The 20,813-nt window shown below is 40.8% G+C and overlaps 2 protein-coding genes across 3 annotated transcripts in view; one reads left to right on the forward strand and one right to left on the reverse strand.

Annotated features, from left to right (window-relative positions):
• Positions 1–5,857, reverse strand: part of LOC109908151 (protein bicaudal D homolog 2) — a 37,935-nt gene extending 32,078 nt beyond the window's left edge. Inside the window, exons 1-2 of one of the 2 annotated variants that reach the window (XM_020506667.2) lie at positions 5,170–5,857; positions 4,105–4,424 (exon numbers count right to left, since the gene is read on the reverse strand). In XM_020506667.2, the coding sequence (XP_020362256.1) occupies positions 4,105–4,341 (237 nt within the window). In that variant the 5' untranslated portion in view covers positions 4,342–4,424; positions 5,170–5,857. The remainder of the gene's footprint in view (positions 1–4,104; positions 4,425–5,169) is intronic. The other variant, XM_020506666.2, reaches the window with a different exon arrangement.
• Positions 5,858–14,411: 8,554 nt separating this feature from the next.
• Positions 14,412–17,720, forward strand: apex2 (APEX nuclease (apurinic/apyrimidinic endonuclease) 2). The gene is made up of 6 exons (XM_020506668.2): positions 14,412–14,812; positions 15,040–15,123; positions 15,467–15,650; positions 15,825–15,968; positions 16,101–16,170; positions 16,307–17,720. The coding sequence occupies exons 1-6, from the start codon at positions 14,698–14,700 to the stop codon at positions 17,492–17,494; spliced, it is 1,785 nt and encodes a 594-aa protein (XP_020362257.1). The 5' UTR covers positions 14,412–14,697; the 3' UTR covers positions 17,495–17,720.
• The last annotated feature ends 3,093 nt before the right edge of the window (positions 17,721–20,813 follow it).

Genomic DNA, 20,813 nt, shown 5'->3' on the forward strand with positions numbered 1-20,813 from the left:
AAATATCCAATAAATGTCGTTCCACTTCATGATTGTGTCCCACTTGTTGTTGATTCTTCACAAAAAAATACAGTTTTATATCTTTATGTTTGAAGCCTGAAATGTGGCAAAAGGTCGCAAAGTTCAAGGGGGCCGAATACTTTCGCAAGGCACTGTACTAGGGGGCAGTATTTTCATTTTTGAAAAAAACTCCAACCCTAATCTAGCGCATCTGATTCAATAATTAGCTGGTTGATAAACTGAATCAGGTTAGTTACAACTTGGGTTGGAGCGAAAACGTACAGGAAGTTAGCTCTCAAGGAACAGGGTTGGAGAGCCTGACCTAGGACATCAACAGCCAGCCAGGTTTCATTAAATAAAATATAGGCACAATACTTTTTATTGCAGATTTAGGCTTAATTAAACTGATGCATGTGGCGATGTTCAACTTCAATTCACTGACATTATAAGCAATAGCTTACCCATACTCACCTGCTTTTTGCTATGAAAAACACTAGTGTGTTTGGTCTTCGGTCTGTTCCATGTAGAATAGCTTAGCCTATTTGTTGATAGGCCGTACATTAGTGAACTTGCGCGAGACATTGCAAGTCAAGAAATTGAGAGACATAGCATTGTGATAGCCTATACATCTTTTGATTACCGATGCATGGTTTTGACTGTCTGCCTGGTGGCCGACATGCCTACCTACACCCCTCCCCTCTCTCTCTGCTGTAAAAAATGTGACAGTATTCTTGAAAGTAGCCTACGGCAACAAGTTTCCTCAATTGCTAAAATACTGAATCTTAGGAGTCGGTTCTTAGCGTAATCGAAGCTTAACACCCAGAAATGGGAGTCGATGGGCAAGGAATAAATTATTTTGGAGTCGACTCCCCACCACTAAGCAGCAGAAAGTTGAGGATAACTAAAACAATTTTAAAAAACAACCTAGCTGCAAACAAAATTATATAACTGGTCAAAAAACATGAGGGAAAAAAGTCACACTTTAGTAGCCATCTTGTCAACTCAACCAAAATTCTGCATATGGCATTCGGACAAAAAAATATTCCCAAATGATGTGTGACCACCCGCCAACGTGGCTGGTGAAACAGACATTCTTACCAGCCAATGACAAAAATCGTCCCGGATTTGGAAGGTGTAATTTCCAACCCTGCATAAGAACCATTAATAATTTAATTAATTGTATTTAAACAGTTTAACCTGTTTTTTGCAATAATCACTTATTTACTTTCAAGTAAATGGCCTTTCTGTTACAAATTTTACCAGAACCATGCTTAATGCACATTCACTAATAAATACTAACTTTTTGTAGCAGGCATTATAGACACAGGTCTCAAACAATCTCTCAAGCACAAGGCCACCTGCTAGTGAGTTGCCAGTTAATCTTTATATTCAAGTTGACTTGGATCCATTTGCAAGCTAACAAGGCATAACAGTTTAAATTGTTATGATTGAACACACCCTACTGTCCATCTCCGAACAGTTTGAACAGCATGCTAACCTGTCCACTTTGTTCAGATGTTGAAATCAAGGGACGTAACCTTTCTCAGAATGAGAATGGGTTGCCAATTCCTTATAGAATTATGTTTTATGCTTATTGCACATATACAAAACACAGACTAGACACCTAGTATAACAGTCTTTGGTTAAAATGCTGCAAGCAGTACATGGTACCGCAATGCCGTGGGTGACAAACTGAGCATACATTTCCCAGAATCAATGTTCATTGACAATCCCCTTTTAGTAGTGTCGCAATTGGCGGAGCTGAGACATTAAAAGGGTATCTATCGTTAACTTCTCTATTATAGTAAAATAATGTTTCAATGTGTTTCAGTGTCCATATAACCAATTCTGTTGGACTAAACCTCAAATAGGGAGTTGAAACCTCTTGTCAGAGAAGAAGAAGTGATCTCTCATATTTGTTGTTGTGAGTGGCAGGGGGAGGGGCTTGGTGTGTTTGTATAAACAGAGAGGAAGAGGCGAGGGGTTTCACTCTCGCCAAAAATCGGTTCAAAATAAGCCCAATACATTTTTATGAACTTATTTTGGATCTTAGCTTATTGCCTGCATTCCCACATTTGTGACAACGACTGCCATTGTTAGGGTAGAGACATGAGCATCTCGTCATTATAACCAGATCTCTGGTGTAAATGGTAAGGTGCACACAGCACAGAAAGAGCGAAGGAAACAAGACAAAAAGACAGAACAAACAGACAAACGCTCATGAAAGGGAAAAATAAAAACTTGATTCATGTGATATGGTCCTTTGGAATATCACACAAAAATATACATTTGAATTAATCGAATTCAATAGATATATTGCCCAGCCCTACAATGCAGCCTTTTTTTTAATATCATAATATAAAATTATTTCTGGGTAACAAATAAGTACCTTACTGTGTTTTCATTTAAAATGGTCAAAAAGAAACAAATAGATTCTTAGCAAACAGAAATTCCTTAATTAAGCAAGTATTTTGCTAGGACTGTCTGGGAGTGGCCTGAGTGGGTAGGGGAAAACTGAACAGGCTGACATTTCAGGCGGTCTTTTCAAACATCTCTTACACTAAAAGGGCATTATCATAATTTTCACAGTATTATTCCAGCCTCAGTGTGGAAATATATATAAAAAAACACAGGGAAACTAAATTTGACTGCACTGGGCCTTTAACAAACCATAGAACTATGCACAAGGACTAATTTAACCATTTACACTGAACATTTTATAAAAACACATTTACAGGACAAACTGAAGATACAAAGTTTGGTAACAATAAAACTGAGGGAGTTTTACCGTAATTCTGCACAGTTTCTCCAGTAAAAAAAAAATTGGTTTGTTCAAATTTGAAATCATTTGTTTTTGTTTAGCATACATTTGAAAGTGAAAAATAAATTGTACTTTACAATGAGGCATTTAAAACAGAATGGTAGCCCTATTTGTGCAGGGTCTATGTTGGATGCTACTAGCTGGAATAATGAATTAACAAAAGCAATAGTCAGAATGTGACTGTACGTTCCTTTACAATATACATTTTGAGATGATTTATTTACATGAATGCCGCTTAACCTTTATATTAGTGATAATGATTTGCGTGCTATGAATAATATCTTTCCCTGCCCTGTTCACCCCTCTAATGCCATGCAGTCTACATTCAACAGAGCAGCTTAAAATTAATTCCAGTTTCCACTTCCAACATGGGATATGCTGACTAATGTGCCCTCATCCCTCCATCACAGATCCCTAGCAGAAATAAACAGTATCACATCTATACACATCAACATTATACGACACTACAGGAGCAGAAACCGACCCGTCCTCCTCTATCACACAAACTGAATGATTCATATGAACCCTAGGCTATGTCTCTTGAGTCTTGGTGAAACTGTCATTCAGCCAAGTTAGTAACAAGAGTTCAAGACGATAGAATATCTTCATGGAACCTATCAAATGTTCAGTAGGCAATTCATACATTTCTACGTAACACTGGATTAAGAACAACTCCCGGCCAAACATTATGATTGTGATTATTTCTTTGTTTAGAACAGTTTAGCTAAAAGCTTCTGTCCTAACAGGAAGTCCATTGTGTGGCTAATCCTAGGTTGGTCAATACAGAGCAGCGTGTGACTGGCACTACTTGCACATCATCATCTGCTCATTTATCACTCCACTGTTAATCTGCTCAATTGTAATTATTCGCTCCTATGGCCTATTTATTGCCTACCTCCTCATGCCTTTTGCACACACTGTATATAGACTATTTTTTCTACTATGTCATTGACTTGTTTATTGTGTTATTGGCTTGTTTATTGTTTACTCCATGTGTAACTCTGTGTTGTTGTCTGTGTCACACTGCTTTGCTTTATCTTGGCCAGGTCGCAGTTGTAAATGAGAACTTGTTCTCAACTAGCCTACCTGGTTAAATAAAGGTGAAATAAATCAAATAAAAAATGTAAAAACTTGTTCACACTGAAGTAGTTAGTGTGGAGCCTGATTAGACAAAGCAATACAAAATCTATCACAGAAAATGTCACCACCATGCACACGTAGTAGTAGCTTTAAGGTTGGAATTAAGGTTGGTATATCTATAGTCATTGAACATTTATGCTGACCTCTTTGAGTTGCTGTTGCTCTTGTTTGAGGGTCTCATACTCCTCCTCCAGCTGGGTGTGTTTCTTCTTCAGTTCAGCACTCTCCTCCAGCACCACTAAGCCATAACGGGCCGCCTGTAGTTTCTCCTCATTGGCCTCCCGGAGCTCCAAATTCAGCCTCACCACCTCCGCCCTCAGGTCATTGCCCCCCATCTCCATCTCATCCCTCTCCGCCTCAGTCCCTGCCTCCTCAAGCATCTTGTCCTCTTCCACCTCCTTCCCCAATACTCCACTTGAGACACCTGCTTCCTCTTTCAATCCTCCTGCCTCATTACTGCTTGCTGTGGGGGATGAGGAAGGAAACAGCCCAGGAACATTGATTGTTTCATCGGACAGTTCAAAGTCACAAATAGTAACCAATGAGTTGAAAGCAACTTCAAACTAACCTGAGGATTAACAATATGATTTGCTATCTTAAGAGTTGCTGGCAGCTGACAACGGGCTAAAATGGCGTGAAGTGAATAATAAACTTGGCAGCCCAGTCACAGACAGTCAAGAGTCAGATTATGTGATTAACGTTAGATGAGTTTAACTGGCTCCTCTCAGTCACTTTACTTGTGATCTTTGTTGTCAGGGTAAAGGCCATGGTAAAGAAAAATGTAACTGTCCGTCTGTAGCTAATGTTACTGTGTGCAGGCATTCAATCAGCTTATAGGCTAACGTTAACTTACCAACCATGTTCGAAACTAGCTAGAAGCATTTCGGTGCACCTGCAAATTATGTGTAGGCGACCAATACAATTATATTTAATTTGTTAGCAGTAGTTAGCGAAATAGCTAACGTGTTAGTTAAGACTTTAAGTTGATTCTTAAAGCAAACTAACAGTTAACGTCACCAGACACGGAGATTCGCAGATAGCTAGCCAACGTTCCCATTTTCTTAGCTAGCTACACTACTTACTTGTCAGAACTGTCAAAACAAAGACTTCTGGCTATCTATGGTCAGACTAGCTAGCTAGGCTAATTGTCTACCTAGAATTCAGCCGCTAACATAGCAATCAAGCGCATAGCTAACTAAATTACTTACCTCCAATATCGATTCACGTTTGTGGCCAAAAGTACAGTTGGTTATTTCAAAATCTTGTGTCGAAATTAAGCTAACCGGCAAACCTCTGAGAAAATGTGACACTTCGTCGTCGAGTTTGTGTGGACAAGCTAACCGCCCAGGTTTTCCAGCCAATGTGCTTTTTGCTTTCTAGCTTGAGTTAGCACTTTGAAAGTCATTGCGCGCCGAAGCAACGAGAGTGAGTAGACACAGACCAGTGAACGACTGCCCCCTAGCAACGTCCAGTGTCACAACATTTGGAATGACTACAGACCATAGACTTACAGACATCACATCATTGAATCTGTACTACTATAGCGTCTGTGAGAGTACGGGCAGTGACATTGAATCCATTTTGAAGTTGGGGTTGGAACCGGTTCAGGGAACAGAACAGAAAAAATAACTACATTTTTGAGGACAGAATCAGAACTGGGAACGAAGGTGATCTATACAGTTCCGGAACAGAACCATTATAGCTATCTAGCTAGCTAACAATAGCTCTAGTCCATTGTTAAGCAACTCTCAGAAGTTCAAAGACATTCAAAGTTACTTCATAGAAGCCGCTCATCCGTAGATATAATTCTGTGGGCCTAATTCAGATAATGCATAGCATAACAAGATTCTTAGTGCTTCAAACCAAGCCTCATTCTCCCTCTCTTGCTCTCTCCCCACCCACAAAATGTAAGTCTCATCTTGATCTGTACACTTAACTGTCTATCACGCATATAAACCACTAGGCTATTGCTTGCCAACTCCATAGTAAGCTGCTATATCAGCACTGATTGGTGGTTATTTAATGTTGAGCTAGATGTTTAAAATATATATATAAAAAATCTTAGGTTTAAAAAGGAATAGAAAGGAACGACATAAACAGGTACTTTTTTGGGGGGCTCTAAACGGTTCAGGACTTTTTTTTTGCTAGTTGAAAAAAATGTGTTCTGTTCAGAATGTAAAAATTGACAATAATTTTGGTTCCAACCCCTGTTTTGAAGTAGTCAATAATCTTCTTATTTTACTACTTCTTATGAGATGGCAAAGAAACTGAAAAGGTGCACACAGTCCTGGAGTGTGTTGTTTGAACAGGTATAAAGCCAAGGTTGGCGATTTAGTGCCACCTGCAGTTATGGAGTGTTTGCTCACAAGTATAGTTCATTGGCTGATACCTACTGGTGACCTGGATGAAGAAGTCTCAACCCAGTTGACTACTTCAAAATGGTGAAAGTCATCATGCTAAAACAGGGGTTTGGGCACTAGAGTTCTCTATCTATCTCTATGCTACAGACAGACACACAGATAATTATATTTTATCAAATCAATTGTTACTCTGTTACAAAAAGCTTTCATTCCAAAGATAATGTCAAATAAACAGTTAAAAACAACGCATACAACACGTTGCATGCTTCTGATCCATGTTCTCATTTTCTTATTGGAATAGCATAAACTTATTTTTTGTTTTTATTCATTATACAAAATTATCAACAATCTTGTTGATAGTTCTGTTAAGAAGGTAAAATTAAACATGTCTAGCAAAACGAAACAAGGGTATAAATAAGAAATATAAATATAAAAAATATATATAAAAAAATATTTTTAAAATATGACAATTCCAGTGCATTTGTACTAACTCAGAAAAATAATTAATTATAATGACTCAGGACATGCTAACTGGTTGTATAACTACAACGAGGTAGCAAGTCTGACATCTCTGAGTTTGAGCTAGTTTGGACTAGCATGTGAATGTGACATAAAACGGTTATGGTTAGGTATTTGTATTTATTATGGATCCCCATTAGCTGCTGCCAAGCCAACAGCTACGCTTTCTGGGGTCCAGCAAAATTAAGGCAGTTTGTACAATTTTTAAAACATTACAATACATTCACAGATTTCACAACACACTATGTGCCCTCAGTGTCTTACTCCACCACTACCACATACAGTATCTACAGTACAAAATCCAAGTGTACGTGTGTGTATAGTGCGTATGTTATCTTGTGTGTGTACGTGTAAGCATGTGTCTGTGCCGATGTTTGTGTTGCTTTACACTTCCCGCTGTTCCATAAGTTTTTTTTAAATCAGTTTTTAAAAAATCTAATTTTACTGCTTGCATCAGTTTCTTGATGTGGAATAGAGTTCCATGTAGTCATGGCTCTATATAGTACCTTGCGCCTCTCATAATCTGTTCTGGACTTGGGGACTGTGAAGAGACCTCTTGTAGAATGTCTTGTGGGATATGCATAGGTGTCCAAGCTGTGCACCAGTAGTTCAAACAGACAGCTCGTTCCATTCAACATGTCAATACCTCTCATAAATACAAGTATTGATAAAGTCAATCTCTCTTCCACTTTCAGCCAGGTTGACATGCATATTATTAATATTAGCTCTCTGTGTACATCAAAGGGCCAGTCGTGCTGCCCTGTTCTGAGACAATTGCAATTTTCCTAAGTCCTTTTTTGCGGCACCTGACCACACGACGGAACAGTAGTCAAGGTGCGACAAAACTAGGGCCTGTAGGACCTGCCTTGTTGATAGTGCTGTTAAGAAGGTAGAAGGTTTAGGGTTTAGTGAATGATTTGTCCCAAATACAATGCTTTTAGTTTCAGAAATATTTAGGTCTAACTTATTCCTTGCCACTCACTCTGAAACTAACTGCAACTCTTTGTTAAGTGTTGCAGTCATTTCAGTCGCTGTAGTAGCTGACATGTATAGTTTTGAGTCATTCGCATACATAGACACTCTCGCTTTTCTCAAAGCCAGTGGCATGTCATTAGTAAATAGTGAAAAAGTAATGAGCCTAGACAGCTGCCCTGGGGAATTCCTGATTCTGGAGAGGAGAGGCTTGGAGAGGCTTCCATTAAAGAACACCTTCTGTGTTCTGTTGGACAGGTAACTCTTTATCCACGATATAGGAGGGGGTGTAAAGCCATAACACACGTTTTTTTCAGCTGCAGACTATGAACGATAATGTCAAAAGCCGCACTGAAGTCTAACAAAACAGCCCCCACAATCTTTTATCATCAATTTATCTCAGCCAATCATCAGTCATTTGTGTAAGCGCTGTGCTTGTTGAATGTCCTTCCCTATAAACAAGCTGAAAGTCTGTTGTCAATTTGTTTATTTTAAAATAGCATTGTATCTGGTCAAACACAATTTTTTCCCAAAAAGTTTACTAAAGGTTGGTAACAGGCTGATTGGTCGACTATTTGAGCCAGTAAAGGGGCTTTACCATTCTTAGGTAGCGGAATGACTTTTGCTTCCCACCAAGCCTGAGGGCAAACACATTCTAGTAGGCTTAAATTGACGTCATGACTTGACCTTGTTTTTTTCCGAGTCCCTGTTGTCTTGAAAGCACCATCATTACTACTACTTAACCAGAGTTAAAAACGATTTTTCCCAGTCTGAGCTCATTTCTTTTCAAGTTCCCATTTGTCTTGAAAGCACTGAAGTTGGGAAGTCGTAGATTTCCGAGTTTCTAATTCCCAGTAGTTTTGAATGTGGCATTAGATGGGAGTTTCTGACTGGTCTTGGAACTGTGACAACAGGCAGCCTCTCCCCGCTTTTCTCAATGAGATATATAGTGATTCTACCCTCAACTGACTATCGTATATGTTGATTAAATCGGACTTTAATAATATAATGAGTAATTCAGGAATGTCACGACTTAAGTGACACAAGAAAACTCGTTAAAATAGCAACTCTACAGATCGCAATCTTCTTCTTCTTCTTCTGTGGAGTTTAACAGGGGTTGGCATCCAACAAGTTGCATTACGTCCCCAACTGAACTATAGTATCAATTCATTACACTTTGTGATACAAAATGGGGAAACGGGAAAATGTTTAAATATAATTTTAATTACCCTACCAACTAACTCTACACTTAAAACTGGTCTGCTAATGCAGGACGATTAGGCCCGGTGCTTTTGTGATTTTTTTTAGTTAAATGATTATTATTATTTTTTTTAGATTTTTCAGAGGTTGCTGCAGCACCCTCAGAACCCCTACTTCCACGGCTATTCCCTATTCTATTACTTTAACCCGATCTGATCCTACCCCAGGCCAACGACCTGAGAGGACGGGACACTACCACTCAACACACCCTCTAACTCTTCTGAAGTCAAATATCGTACCCCCAGGTACTTCTCTGCAGCTGCCACAACAACATCTATTTTGTGTGACTTACGTTCCATCTCTGCAGTACAGTTTAAAACCATTGCTATGAACGCTAAGAAGCCAACCTTACTGAAACATAGGCTGTATCACTCATTTGCCTATCCCTCTGACCTGTTACAGATCTACTATTCACAGGAATCCTCTCAGAATCCCTCACCCTTCATCCACCCTACACTACTTTCTTCACTGCCTCAGCATACAACATATTCTGCTCTACTCTGACCCTGGCCACCTCAACCTGCCTCTCTCGCACCGGACACCTCTGATCCCAGCAACATGGACACCCTTACAGTTGACAAATCGAATTGTATTGGTCACATACACATGGTTAGCAGATGTTATTACGGGTGTAGCGAAATGCTTGTGCTTCTAGTTCCGACAGTGCAGCAATATCTAACATGTAATCTAATAATTCCGCAACAACTACCTAATACACACAAATCTAAGTAAGGAACGTATTCATATAAATATATGGATGAGCAATGACAGAGTGGCATAGGCAATCTGCAAAATATGGTATAAAATACAGTATATACATATGAGATGAGTAATGCAAGATATTTAAACATTATTAGCCCGACCAACCAGTGCCTTCGCACATTGGCTAACCGGGCTATCAGCATTGTGTCCCGCCACCCACCACCCGCCAAACCCTCTTTTATGCTACTGCTCCTCTCTGTTTATCATATATGCATAGTCACTTTAACCATATCTACATGTACATACTACCTCAATCAGCCTGACTAAACAGTGTCTGTATGTAGCCTCGTTACTGTTATAGCCTTTCTACTGTATACAGCCTCGCTACTGTTATTTTTCACTGTCTTTTTACTATTGTTTTTATTTCTTTACTTACCTATTGTTCACCTAATACCTTTATTTTATTTTTTAAATTGCTGTTAAACTGTTGGTAAGTAAGCACTTCACTGTAAGGTCTACACCTGTTGTATTCGGCGCACGTGACAAATACACTTTGATTTGATTGTTGAAGTTCCAGTGATCCATTTAGAACTTTTCCCACCAAAACTACACATTCCTCAGTCCCATATCCTCCTGCACACTTCCCACATCTTAGAATCTCCCTCCTGCACACTGCTGTGACATGCCCATACATCTGGCACCTATAACACGGCAGTGTATTCGGCACAAAAGCTCTAACAGCATAACTCCCTACAGAATGTGCATCGCAGCAAGCGGCGGGCGTCACAAACACCAGGAATCTTCAACTTAAATTGCTCGCCCTCCACACTTAACACTACCCCAGAAATCACTCCCTTCAATGGTGCCATGTACTGAAACGCAAAGCAAGATACAGGTCTTTCCCCAAGTTACGTCACATGGAGCACCTGCTCCCTCTAATCTGAAGAAACACCAACAAACATCACAAAAGGCCTGGTCCCACCCTCTTCAAAACTCCCACTCCCACTGGACCAAACATATATTTATCATGACCATGACCATCAATGCAAGGCTCGGGCACCAAGTTCCTCACAACACCGTCTACCCCTTCCATTTTATCTCCAGAACTCAAACTGGGGTCCGGCTCACTCTGTTTAAACCTGACACCAATCTTCCTCAATATACCCACCCTCTCCCTTGTTATTTCTAGCTTCAACAGATTGAAACCTATCCTCTGCCTCGTTCAATCTTTTCAACCTCTAACCAATTACCAAACTCCTGAAAATATTCAACTTTTCCATGCCAAAATCAATTTTTAGCCTCCTCGAGAGACATGCTAGACCATATACTCCCTCCACTTTTATTTTTATTTAACCTTTTTTTAACTAGACAAGTCAGTTAAGAACAAATTATTATTTACAATGACGGCCTACCCTGGCCAAACCCTAACCCGGACGACATTGGGCCAATTGTGCGCTGCCCTATGGGACTCCCAATCACGGCCGTTGTGATACAGCTTGGAATCGAACCAGGCTCTGTAGTGACACCTCTAGCATTGAGATGCAGTGCCTTAGACCGCTACGCCACTCTCAGTTTGACGTTCCAAACCATCTAAAGATTGCGATCACTACAATGAATGGCTAAATTACTTCAGGACACGAAGGGTCCACATAACTTCTCCTGACCGCTCTATCACATATCAATCAATCAATGTTACAAAGTGCTTATATAGAAATGTTACAAAGTGCTTATATAACCACAAAGAGCAAGCAATGCAGATGTACTTTGACCAAAGACAGTACAGTATAAAGATAGGCAAAAACTGCTTTTCCAATAGAAATCCCAGATCACACTTATATACGATGTCATGGCGACGTTAGCTAGCTAATCTCATGTGCAGAAACACGTCATCGGGTCAACAGTAACTGTTATCTCGCTCCAAACTGCGCATGTGCAGGCCGCCAAATCAAAGAAACTCCTTCGATAAAAAGTAGATTTTGACGAAAATGAAAACGTGTCAATTTGTCTCTTTCAAAAAAGCAAATCTAAGAAGGTAGTAGATGTGTTCTATGCTTCTGTGCTTCCCGTTCTTAAGTTTCGTTTTTTTGCTAATTTTGTGTGCATCAGCTTAAAACAGCTGAAAATAAAATATTTTTGGTTATGGAAAATATATTTCACAGCGGTTTAGATTAGAGGTCGACCGATTAATCAGAATGGCCGATTAATTAGGGCCGATTTCAAGTTTTCATAAGATCGGAAATCTGTATTTTTGGACACCTTTTTTACACCTTTATTTAACTAGGCAAGTCAGTTAAGAACACATTCTTACTTTCAATGACGGCCTAGGAACGGTGGGTTAACTGTCTTGTTCAGGGGCAGAATGACAGATTTTTACCTTGTCAGCTTGGGGATTCAATCTTGCAACCTTACAGTTAACTAGTCCAACGCTCTAACCACCTGATTACATTGCACTCCACGAAGAGACTGCCTGTTACGTGAATGCGGTAAGAAGCCAATGCAAGTTGCTAGCTAGCATTAAACTTATCTTATAAAAATACAATCAATCATAATCACTAGTTAACTACACATGGTTGATGATATTACTAGTTTATCTAGCGTGTCCTGCGTTGCATACAATCGATGCGGTGCGTATTCGCGAAAAAGGACTGTCTTGCTCCAATGTGTAACCATAAACATCAATGCCTTTCTTAAAATCAATACACAAGTACAGTGCCTTGCGAAAGTATTCGGCCCCCTTGAACTTTGCGACCTTTTGCCACATTTCAGGCTTCAAACATAAAGATATAAAACTGTATTTTTTTGTGAAGAATCAACAACAAGTGGGACACAATCATGAAGTGGAACGACATTTATTGGATATTTCAAACTTTTTTAACAAATCAAAAACAAAAAAAATTGGGCGTGCAAAATTATTCAGCCCCCTTAAGTTAATACTTTGTAGCGCCACCTTTTGCTGCGATTACAGCTGTAAGTCGCTTGGGGTATGTCTCTATCAGTTTTGCACATCGAGAGACTGACATTTTTTCCCATTCCTCCTTGCAAAACAGCTCGAGCTCAGTGAGGTTGGATGGAGAGCATTTGTGAACAGCAGTTTTCAGTTCTTTCCACAGATTCTCGATTGGATTCAGGTCTGGACTTTGACTTGGCCATTCTAACACCTGGATATGTTTATTTTTGAACCATTCCATTGTAGATTTTGCTTTATGTTTTGGATCATTGTCTTGTTGGAAGACAAATCTCCGTCCCAGTCGCAGGTCTTTTGCAGACTCCATCAGGTTTTCTTCCAGAATGGTCCTGTATTTGGCTCCATCCATCTTCCCATCAATTTTAACCATCTTCCCTGTCCCTGCTGAAGAAAAGCAGGCCCAAACCATGATGCTGCCACCACCATGTTTGACAGTGGGGATGGTGTGGTCAGGGTGATGAGCTGTGTTGCTTTTACGCCAAACATAACGTTTTGCATTGTTGCCAAAAAGTTCAATTTTGGTTTCATCTGACCAGAGCACCTTCTTCCACATGTTTGGTGTGTCTCCCAGGTGGCTTGTGGCAATCTTTAAACGACACTTTTTATGGATATCTTTAAGAAATGGCTTTCTTCTTGCCACTCTTCCATAAAGGCCAGATTTGTGCAATATACGACTGATTGTTGTCCTATGGACAGAGTCTCCCACCTCAGCTGTAGATCTCTGCAGTTCATCCAGAGTGATCATGGGCCTCTTGGCTGCATCTCTGATCAGTCTTCTCCTTGTATGAGCTGAAAGTTTAGAGGGACGGCCAGGTCTTGGTAGATTTGCAGTGGTCTGATACTCCTTCCATTTCAATATTATCGCTTGCACAGTGCTCCTTGGGATGTTTAAAGCTTGGGAAATCTTTTTGTATCCAAATCCGGCTTTAAACTTCTTCACAACAGTATCTCGGACCTGCCTGGTGTGTTCATTGTTCTTCATGATGCTCTCTGCGCTTTTAACGGACCTCTGAGACTATCACAGTGCAGGTGCATTTATACGGAGACTTGATTACACACAGGTGGATTGTATTTATCATCATTAGTCATTTAGGTCAACATTGGATCATTCAGAGATCCTCACTGAACTTCTGGAGAGAGTTTGCATGGCACATATTGCACTTTTACTTTCTTCTCCAACACTTTGTTTTTGCATTATTTTACCAAATTGAACATGTTTCATTTTATTTGAGGCTAAATTGATTTTATTGATTTATTATATTAAGTTAAAATAAGTGTTCATTCAGTATTGTTATAATTGTCATTATTACAAATACATTTTTAAAAATCGTCCGATTAATCGGGTATCGGCTTTTTTTGGTCCTCCAATAATCGGTACTGGTGTTGAAAAATCATAATCCGTCGACCTCTAGTTTAGATGGTACAATGATTCTCGATACTAGGGGTGTCAAACTCAATCCATGGAGGGCCTAGTGTCAACTCTTTTTTGTTTTTTCCTTTCAATTAAGACCTAGACAACCAGGTGAGGTGAGTTCCTTACTAATCAGTGACCTTAATGAATCAATCAAGTCCAAGGGAGGAGCACAAACTGAAATTAGGGTGAACTACTTGAATTTTAGCAACCAGGTAATGGTGGAGTGATTTCTGCATAGTGCATTGGCTCCTATCTAGGTTGTGTTTTTAGATTAAGAAAATTGAACAACTGAGGAAGAATTGTTCATTTCTCTCGTTGACTTCTCAAACCCCGGCCTGGTCTGCTTGGTTTGTTTTTGCAAGCTTTGCCGGAAGTGTAGCGATTTTGTGCCTCTGGGTTTAGAAACTCTGTCGAAAATGTTCTTATTCGATTGACGTACTTCCGGGTCACTTCCGTGTTATCCAGTCGTCACGTTTCAAGTACAATTTTTGTAAAGCAAATTGTAAAAAATATGTGAAAAGTTGGTCACCGGTGTCGTAAAACCATGAAGATTGTCAGTTGGAACATTAATGGCATAAGAACTTTCAAGGGCGGAATTAAAAATGCGCTTGAGTCGCTGGATGCTGACATCGTATGTGTCCAAGAGACAAAAGTAACAAGTAAGAATTTTACGCGGGAGAGTCTACAGTATATTTTGAGTGACGAGTTGGCAGGCATGCTAGGGCAAACAGATTGGCTCTCGGGCTAACTTGATAATGTAACGGAAGATATATGATAAATATGTGATTGTACAATACATGTAAGATTCTCTGCTACAATTTTAACTCTGACAATGTTACAGCTAGGCTAGCTACTAACTCTGTCACCCTGGGTTTGTCTGTGACAGGAGACCTGCTGGATGAGAGGACTGCTATTGTTGAAGGTTATAACTCATATTTCAGCTTTAGTCGTGGACGCAGTGGCTACTCAGGTTGGGACCATTTATCATTTCCAAAGTATTGAGCTTGAGGATGACGCAAGCCCAGATTCAGTCATTTTCGTCTGAACAAAATAGCCACATAATCCCTTTTATATCAGAGAGCAAGACACAATGACCCTTGGGTCCCCTGAAACAGTGTCCCTGGTCTGTTTTTGAATTCGTTCCCATGGATTGCATTGGTCCATTAGTTCCATTATCACAAATTCCTGACAAAAAAAGAATGACCCACATAAATAGTATTCTGTATTAAAGGATGTTTTGAGTCCTATGTTCTCCCATTGTGCCTTCACATTCCTACATTAGTATGTACCTCGCTAATCTGTTTATTAAATAGGAGTTGCTACTTACTGCAAAGACAGTGCCACCCCATTTGCTGCAGAAGAGGGCTTGACCGGTCTGCTGACCACCAACCACGAGGGAACCATTGGATGCTATGGTGACTTGAGTGAGTTCTCCAGTGAGGAGCTGCAGCTCCTGGACAACGAGGGAAGGGCTGTTCTCACACAGCACAGAGTCATGTACGGAGGAAAAAAATAGACCTTTATCACATGATTTGTACCATGCTATTCTTTAGGTTTTCTGAAATAATGTCATGGATTGTATCAATTGTTAACCTGTTGTGGCACTGAAAAGCCATTGTGTTTCCCCAATGATCTGAGTGTTTCTTTGTGTGCCCACTTGCTTTTTCACAGGTGTGAAGACACACCTGAAACAGTTACAGTTATCAATGTATACTGCCCACGAGCTGACCCAGAAAAGCCTGAACGTAAACATTTCAAACTGCAATTCTACAAGCTGCTTCAATGTCGGGCTGAAGCAATTTTAGAAACTGGGAGGTGAGTGGGCTATATGCAGGAGGGCTTGGTTTGGGTGGGTATCATAATAGGGGACAAACTGATATGAGATTTGTTCAATGCGTTTTATTGGAAGTCTAATTTCTCCTTGTTTTCTCTGACCGGTCCACCCAGCCGTGTAATCATCTTGGGAGATGTGAATACATCCCACCGGCCCATAGATCACTGTGACCCAGATTACATAGTAAGTGAAGTAATCAGAATTCTTTCAGGTGATAGGTTTGATGTCTTCATTCAGACATAATCACATTTACTTTTGAGTTTTGACTTCTGTTTATTAATAGCTAATGATGTTACTCCTATCTGTTTACTTTTATTAGGATGATTTTGAGGATCACCCCGGGAGGAAATGGCTAAACGGTTTACTGGTTGATGACAGTGAAGGAAAGGAGTATGAAAAAAACAATGAGGAGTCTGAGAATACCTCATCAAAACCGCTCCGCAGCGGCAAGTTTGTGGACACCTTCCGCCATTTTCACCCAACACGCTCCAAGGCCTTCACCTGTTGGAACACTATGACTGGAGCCAGGCAGACCAACTATGGCACACGTATCGACTACATCTTCGCAGACCATCCCTTGGTTAAAATGGGGTTTGTGGCAGCAGACATCATGCCAGAGGTGGAGGGGTCTGATCACTGCCCTGTCTGGGGGAAACTGTGCTGCCCCCTCCTGTCCAGCGCCAAGCTGCCTCCCCTCTGTACCCGCAACCTACCAGAGTTCGCTGGCAGGCAGCAGAAACTCTCACGCTTCCTCGTCAAGATGGACCAACAACAACCTGCCAGAGAGGCTTGCAGGGACCCACTACCAGGATCTCAGGAGACTGGGGAGACCCGAGAGAACCTGAATCCACTGGGATCAGCAGGGACCACCTCTACTGGAATGAAACGGAAGTTGGCAGTGGAATCTTGTGTCCCAAAGAGCAAAAAGATTATGACACTGAAGGCTGCTACCCCAAAGCCCCAGGGCAACCTCCTAGCATTTTTCAAGCCCAAATCCATACCTGTGGCCCCAACCAGGGAAGACCCTGTGAGTCAGTGTGAGAGGGGAGAAGAGAGAAATGAAGTGAGCCCATCACAACCACATACCTTCAAGGGAGGACATTCTGCAGGACAAGATGTTCCATCAATTCCAGGCACGCCATGCACAGAATATCCCCAGGGTGTCTGTATGAGAGACAAAGTCCATGTACCGGGCAGCAACATACAGGATGCCAGTGTCAATAGTCAAAACCAGGAGAAGGATGCAGCCCTGGCTTCTGAGGCTACTGTAGACCCCCCATGTCCCAGGAAGGGGGCTTCACTGGGTGGGTTCTGGAAGACGGTCCTGCGTGGGCCACCCCCACCGCCCCCCTGTAAGGCTCATGGGGAACCCTGTGTACTCCGCACAGTCAAGAAGGCAGGTCCAAACATGGGCAAGCAGTTCTTTGTGTGTAACCGCCCTCAGGGCCATGCATCCAATCCCGAGGCTCGCTGTAACTACTTTTCTTGGGTGGATAAAGGAAAATAGTGACTATGCCGTAGAAATGCACTGACATTTCCTCCATGTTGTGGTTTTATAAGCGTTGTTTGATATATTAGTCAAATAAAGACAGTAGTTTTATAAATGTTTTAACTTCGCTAATGTATTTCACGTAATCACATTGGGGCCTTTCTCACCACATGACAAGCATCCATTAAGATTCTGTTGGTGTGTATTTTTACTGCTTATGAAATTACAATGGATGCTGAACTTAGTCACAGAGTGATCTGTTTCTCTTCATCTATAGTGCAGCATGAATATACAGTGTTTATTTTCAGAAAATAGTATTCCTTGTGTTCTTTATGAACTCAAGTATGATCATCATAGGTCTGCATTAATATTCCTACAATTATCTCAATGTAATTAATCATTCTATAGAGCTCAAATATGAAGTTGGGTATGCCAAGGTTTCATATCCTTCCTATGCTTATGAATATAAATTTTTATTTATGGTCTTTCAACTTTGTATGTCAAGTGCTGAGGAGGCTCTTGTGCAACCATTAGAGTCCCCATATTATTTCTATTTCCCCTATTTCCATTACAATTGGTCACCTTACTATAGAGGTTCTAGGTATGACGGCCCCAAAAAAGATCTATATATTTGTCTGATGACAACTTTATTCTCAGATCAATATGTTTAATCAAATCAACGTTTTTGTCACGTGCGCCGAATACAACAGGTGTAGACCCCACAGTGAAATGCTTACTTACAGGCTCCAACCAATGGTGTGGGAAAAAAGGTGTGTGTGTGTGTGTGGGTAAGTAAAGAAATAAAACAACAGTAAAAAGACATTTGAAAAAAGAGTAGCAAGGCTATATACAGACAGCTGTTAGTCAGGCTTATTGAGGTAGTATGTACATGCAGGTATTGTTAATGTGACTATGCATATATGATGAACAGAGTAGCAGAAGTGTAAAAATAGGGGTTGGCTGGTGGTGGGACACAATGCAGATAGCCCGGTTAGTCAATGTGCAGGAGCACGGTTTTGTCAGGCCATTTAGGTAGTATGTACATGACCGTATAGTTAAAGTGACTCTGCATATAAGATAAACAGTAGCAGCTGTGCAAAAGGGGTTGGGGGGGGCACACAATGCAAATAGTCGGCGTAACCATTTGGTTACCGGTTCAGGAGTCTTATGGCTTGGGGGTAGAAACTGTTGAAAAGCCTTTTTGTCCTAGACTTGGCACTCCGGTATCGCTTGCCATGCGGTAGTAGAGAGAACAGTCTATGAATGGGCTGGCTGGGGTCTATACATACACATGGATTTAGTACTGTAGATATGTGGTAGTGGTGGAGTAGGGGCCTGAGGGCACACAGTGTGTTGTGAAATCTGTGAATGTATTGTAATGTTTTAAAAATGGTATAAACTGCCTTGATTTTACTGGACCCCAGGAAGCAGCTGCTAATGGGGATCCATAATAAATACAAATACAGCCGTTTGGAGTTTGCCAAAAGGCACCTAAAGGATTCTCAGACCATGAGAAATAAGATTCTCTGGTCTGATGAAACCAAGATTCAACTCTTTGACCTGAAAGCCAAGCGTCACGTCTGGAGGAAACCTGGCACCATCCCTACGTTTTAGCATGGTGGTGGCAGCATCATGCTGTGGGGATGTTTTTCAGGGGAAGGGACTGGGAGACTAGTAAGGATCGAGGAAAAGATTAACGAAGCAAAGTACAGAGAGATCCTTGATGAAAACTTGCTCCAGAGCGCTCAGGACCTCAGACTGGGGAGAAGGTTCACCTTCCAACAGGACAATGTCCCTAAGCACACAGCTGAGACAATGGAGGATTAGCTTCGGGACAAGTCTCTGAGTGTCCTTGATTTAACTAGGCAAGTCAGTTAAGAACAAATTCTTATTTACAATGACTGTCTACACCGGCCAAACCCTAACCAGGGCGATGCTGGGCCAATTGTGCGCCACCCTATGGGACTCCCGATCACGGCCGGTTGTGATACAGCCCAGGATCAAACCAGTGTCTGTAGTGACGCCTCTAGCAGTGCCTTAGACCGCTGAGCCACTCGGGAGACTTGAACCCGATCGAACATCTCTGGAGAGAGCTGAAAATATTGGTGCAATGTATTCAGACCCTTTACTCTATGAAGTACTGAGTAAAGGGTCTGAATACTTATGTAAGTGTGATATTTCCGTTTTTTTATTTTAATACATTTGTAAAAAATATCTAAAACACTTTTTCTTTGTTATTATAGGGTATTGTGTATAGATTGATGAGAAAGAAAACACAATTTAATCCATTTTAGAATAAGTTTGTAACTTAACAAAATGTGGGAAAACTAAGGGGTTCTGAATACTTTCCCGAATTAACTGTATTTGGCTACTTTCTGATGTTAGTTCATAAAGATGACCCTGCAATTTTGAAAGGGGTTCTGATCATGTAATGGATTGCTTAGTCCCTATAGGAGGAGCTGTTGTATAATGGCCATGAGATTCAAGTGTTTGACATCGTCATGGGGAATGCAACCAAGCACTGCAGTGCCCAGCGCCCCAGTGGCCTTTGGAATGGGCGGGAAGTCTTCATCTCTGCTATGGTGGTGAGTGCTGGAAGCCTGTGTGAATGTCAACACTGAGGGCCGAATAAAATCCTAACTTGAGATCTGTGCTTGTGACTTAGGCTTTTGTGTAAATCATAGATCGATGTTGTGGCATGAAATTGAATTTGAGTTATCTAGATCTTTGTTAGGATTCAATCAAATCCACAGTGTGGTATTTACACTGTTGAAGTACCTGGTTCAATAAAATCACAGAATGGTTTTGGTTGCTGTAAAAACACTCAACTTTACTTGAAGGGGGTATACATAAGGCATTCATAAAACCTTAACAAAACCAGTCATGACACATTTTGAGTGTTGCAGTATCATTCATAATCTTACATTACACTCATGTGGATGGGGGGAAAATGTGACGTGTGTGTGTGTTTGCCACATATAGAGTGGAGATGCATCTTTTATCCGTTCGGGACCAGAGGAGTGTACTGAGCAACAGTCTGGAGTTTGAGGCTGAGCGGGCTTGACTGGAGTACATGGTGCTCTGTGGGACTGACTTGGACTAGAGGTCTACATGAATCGGTGAAGTGAAGGGACATCATTTTAATCATAAACGTAGAAATATTTCAACACTAATTATTATGACAGCGCTCACTCAGGCAGCACATGAAAATGATGAAGTAACTGGATATTTAATTTGACTGTATATAATTTCTAGCTAGGTCTAGTGTTTTGACTGTTTAATACCCTATGAAAGTCTCACCTACTTCCTTGTTCCCGGAAAAGTTTTTAAATGGGCT

This window comes from Oncorhynchus kisutch, linkage group LG17 (assembly GCF_002021735.2).
Source record: "Oncorhynchus kisutch isolate 150728-3 linkage group LG17, Okis_V2, whole genome shotgun sequence".
Classification (NCBI taxonomy): Eukaryota; Metazoa; Chordata; class Actinopteri; order Salmoniformes; family Salmonidae; genus Oncorhynchus; species Oncorhynchus kisutch.

Coding starts and splice junctions, on each gene's coding strand:
- apex2 (XM_020506668.2), top strand. CDS start 14,698: ATGAAGATTGTCAGTTGGAACATTAATGGCATAAGAACTTTCAAGGGC. Junction 14,813..15,039: donor CCAAGAGACAAAAGTAACAA/GTAAGAATTTTA, acceptor TGTCTGTGACAG/GAGACCTGCTGGATGAGAGG. Junction 15,969..16,100: donor GCAATTTTAGAAACTGGGAG/GTGAGTGGGCTA, acceptor CGGTCCACCCAG/CCGTGTAATCATCTTGGGAG.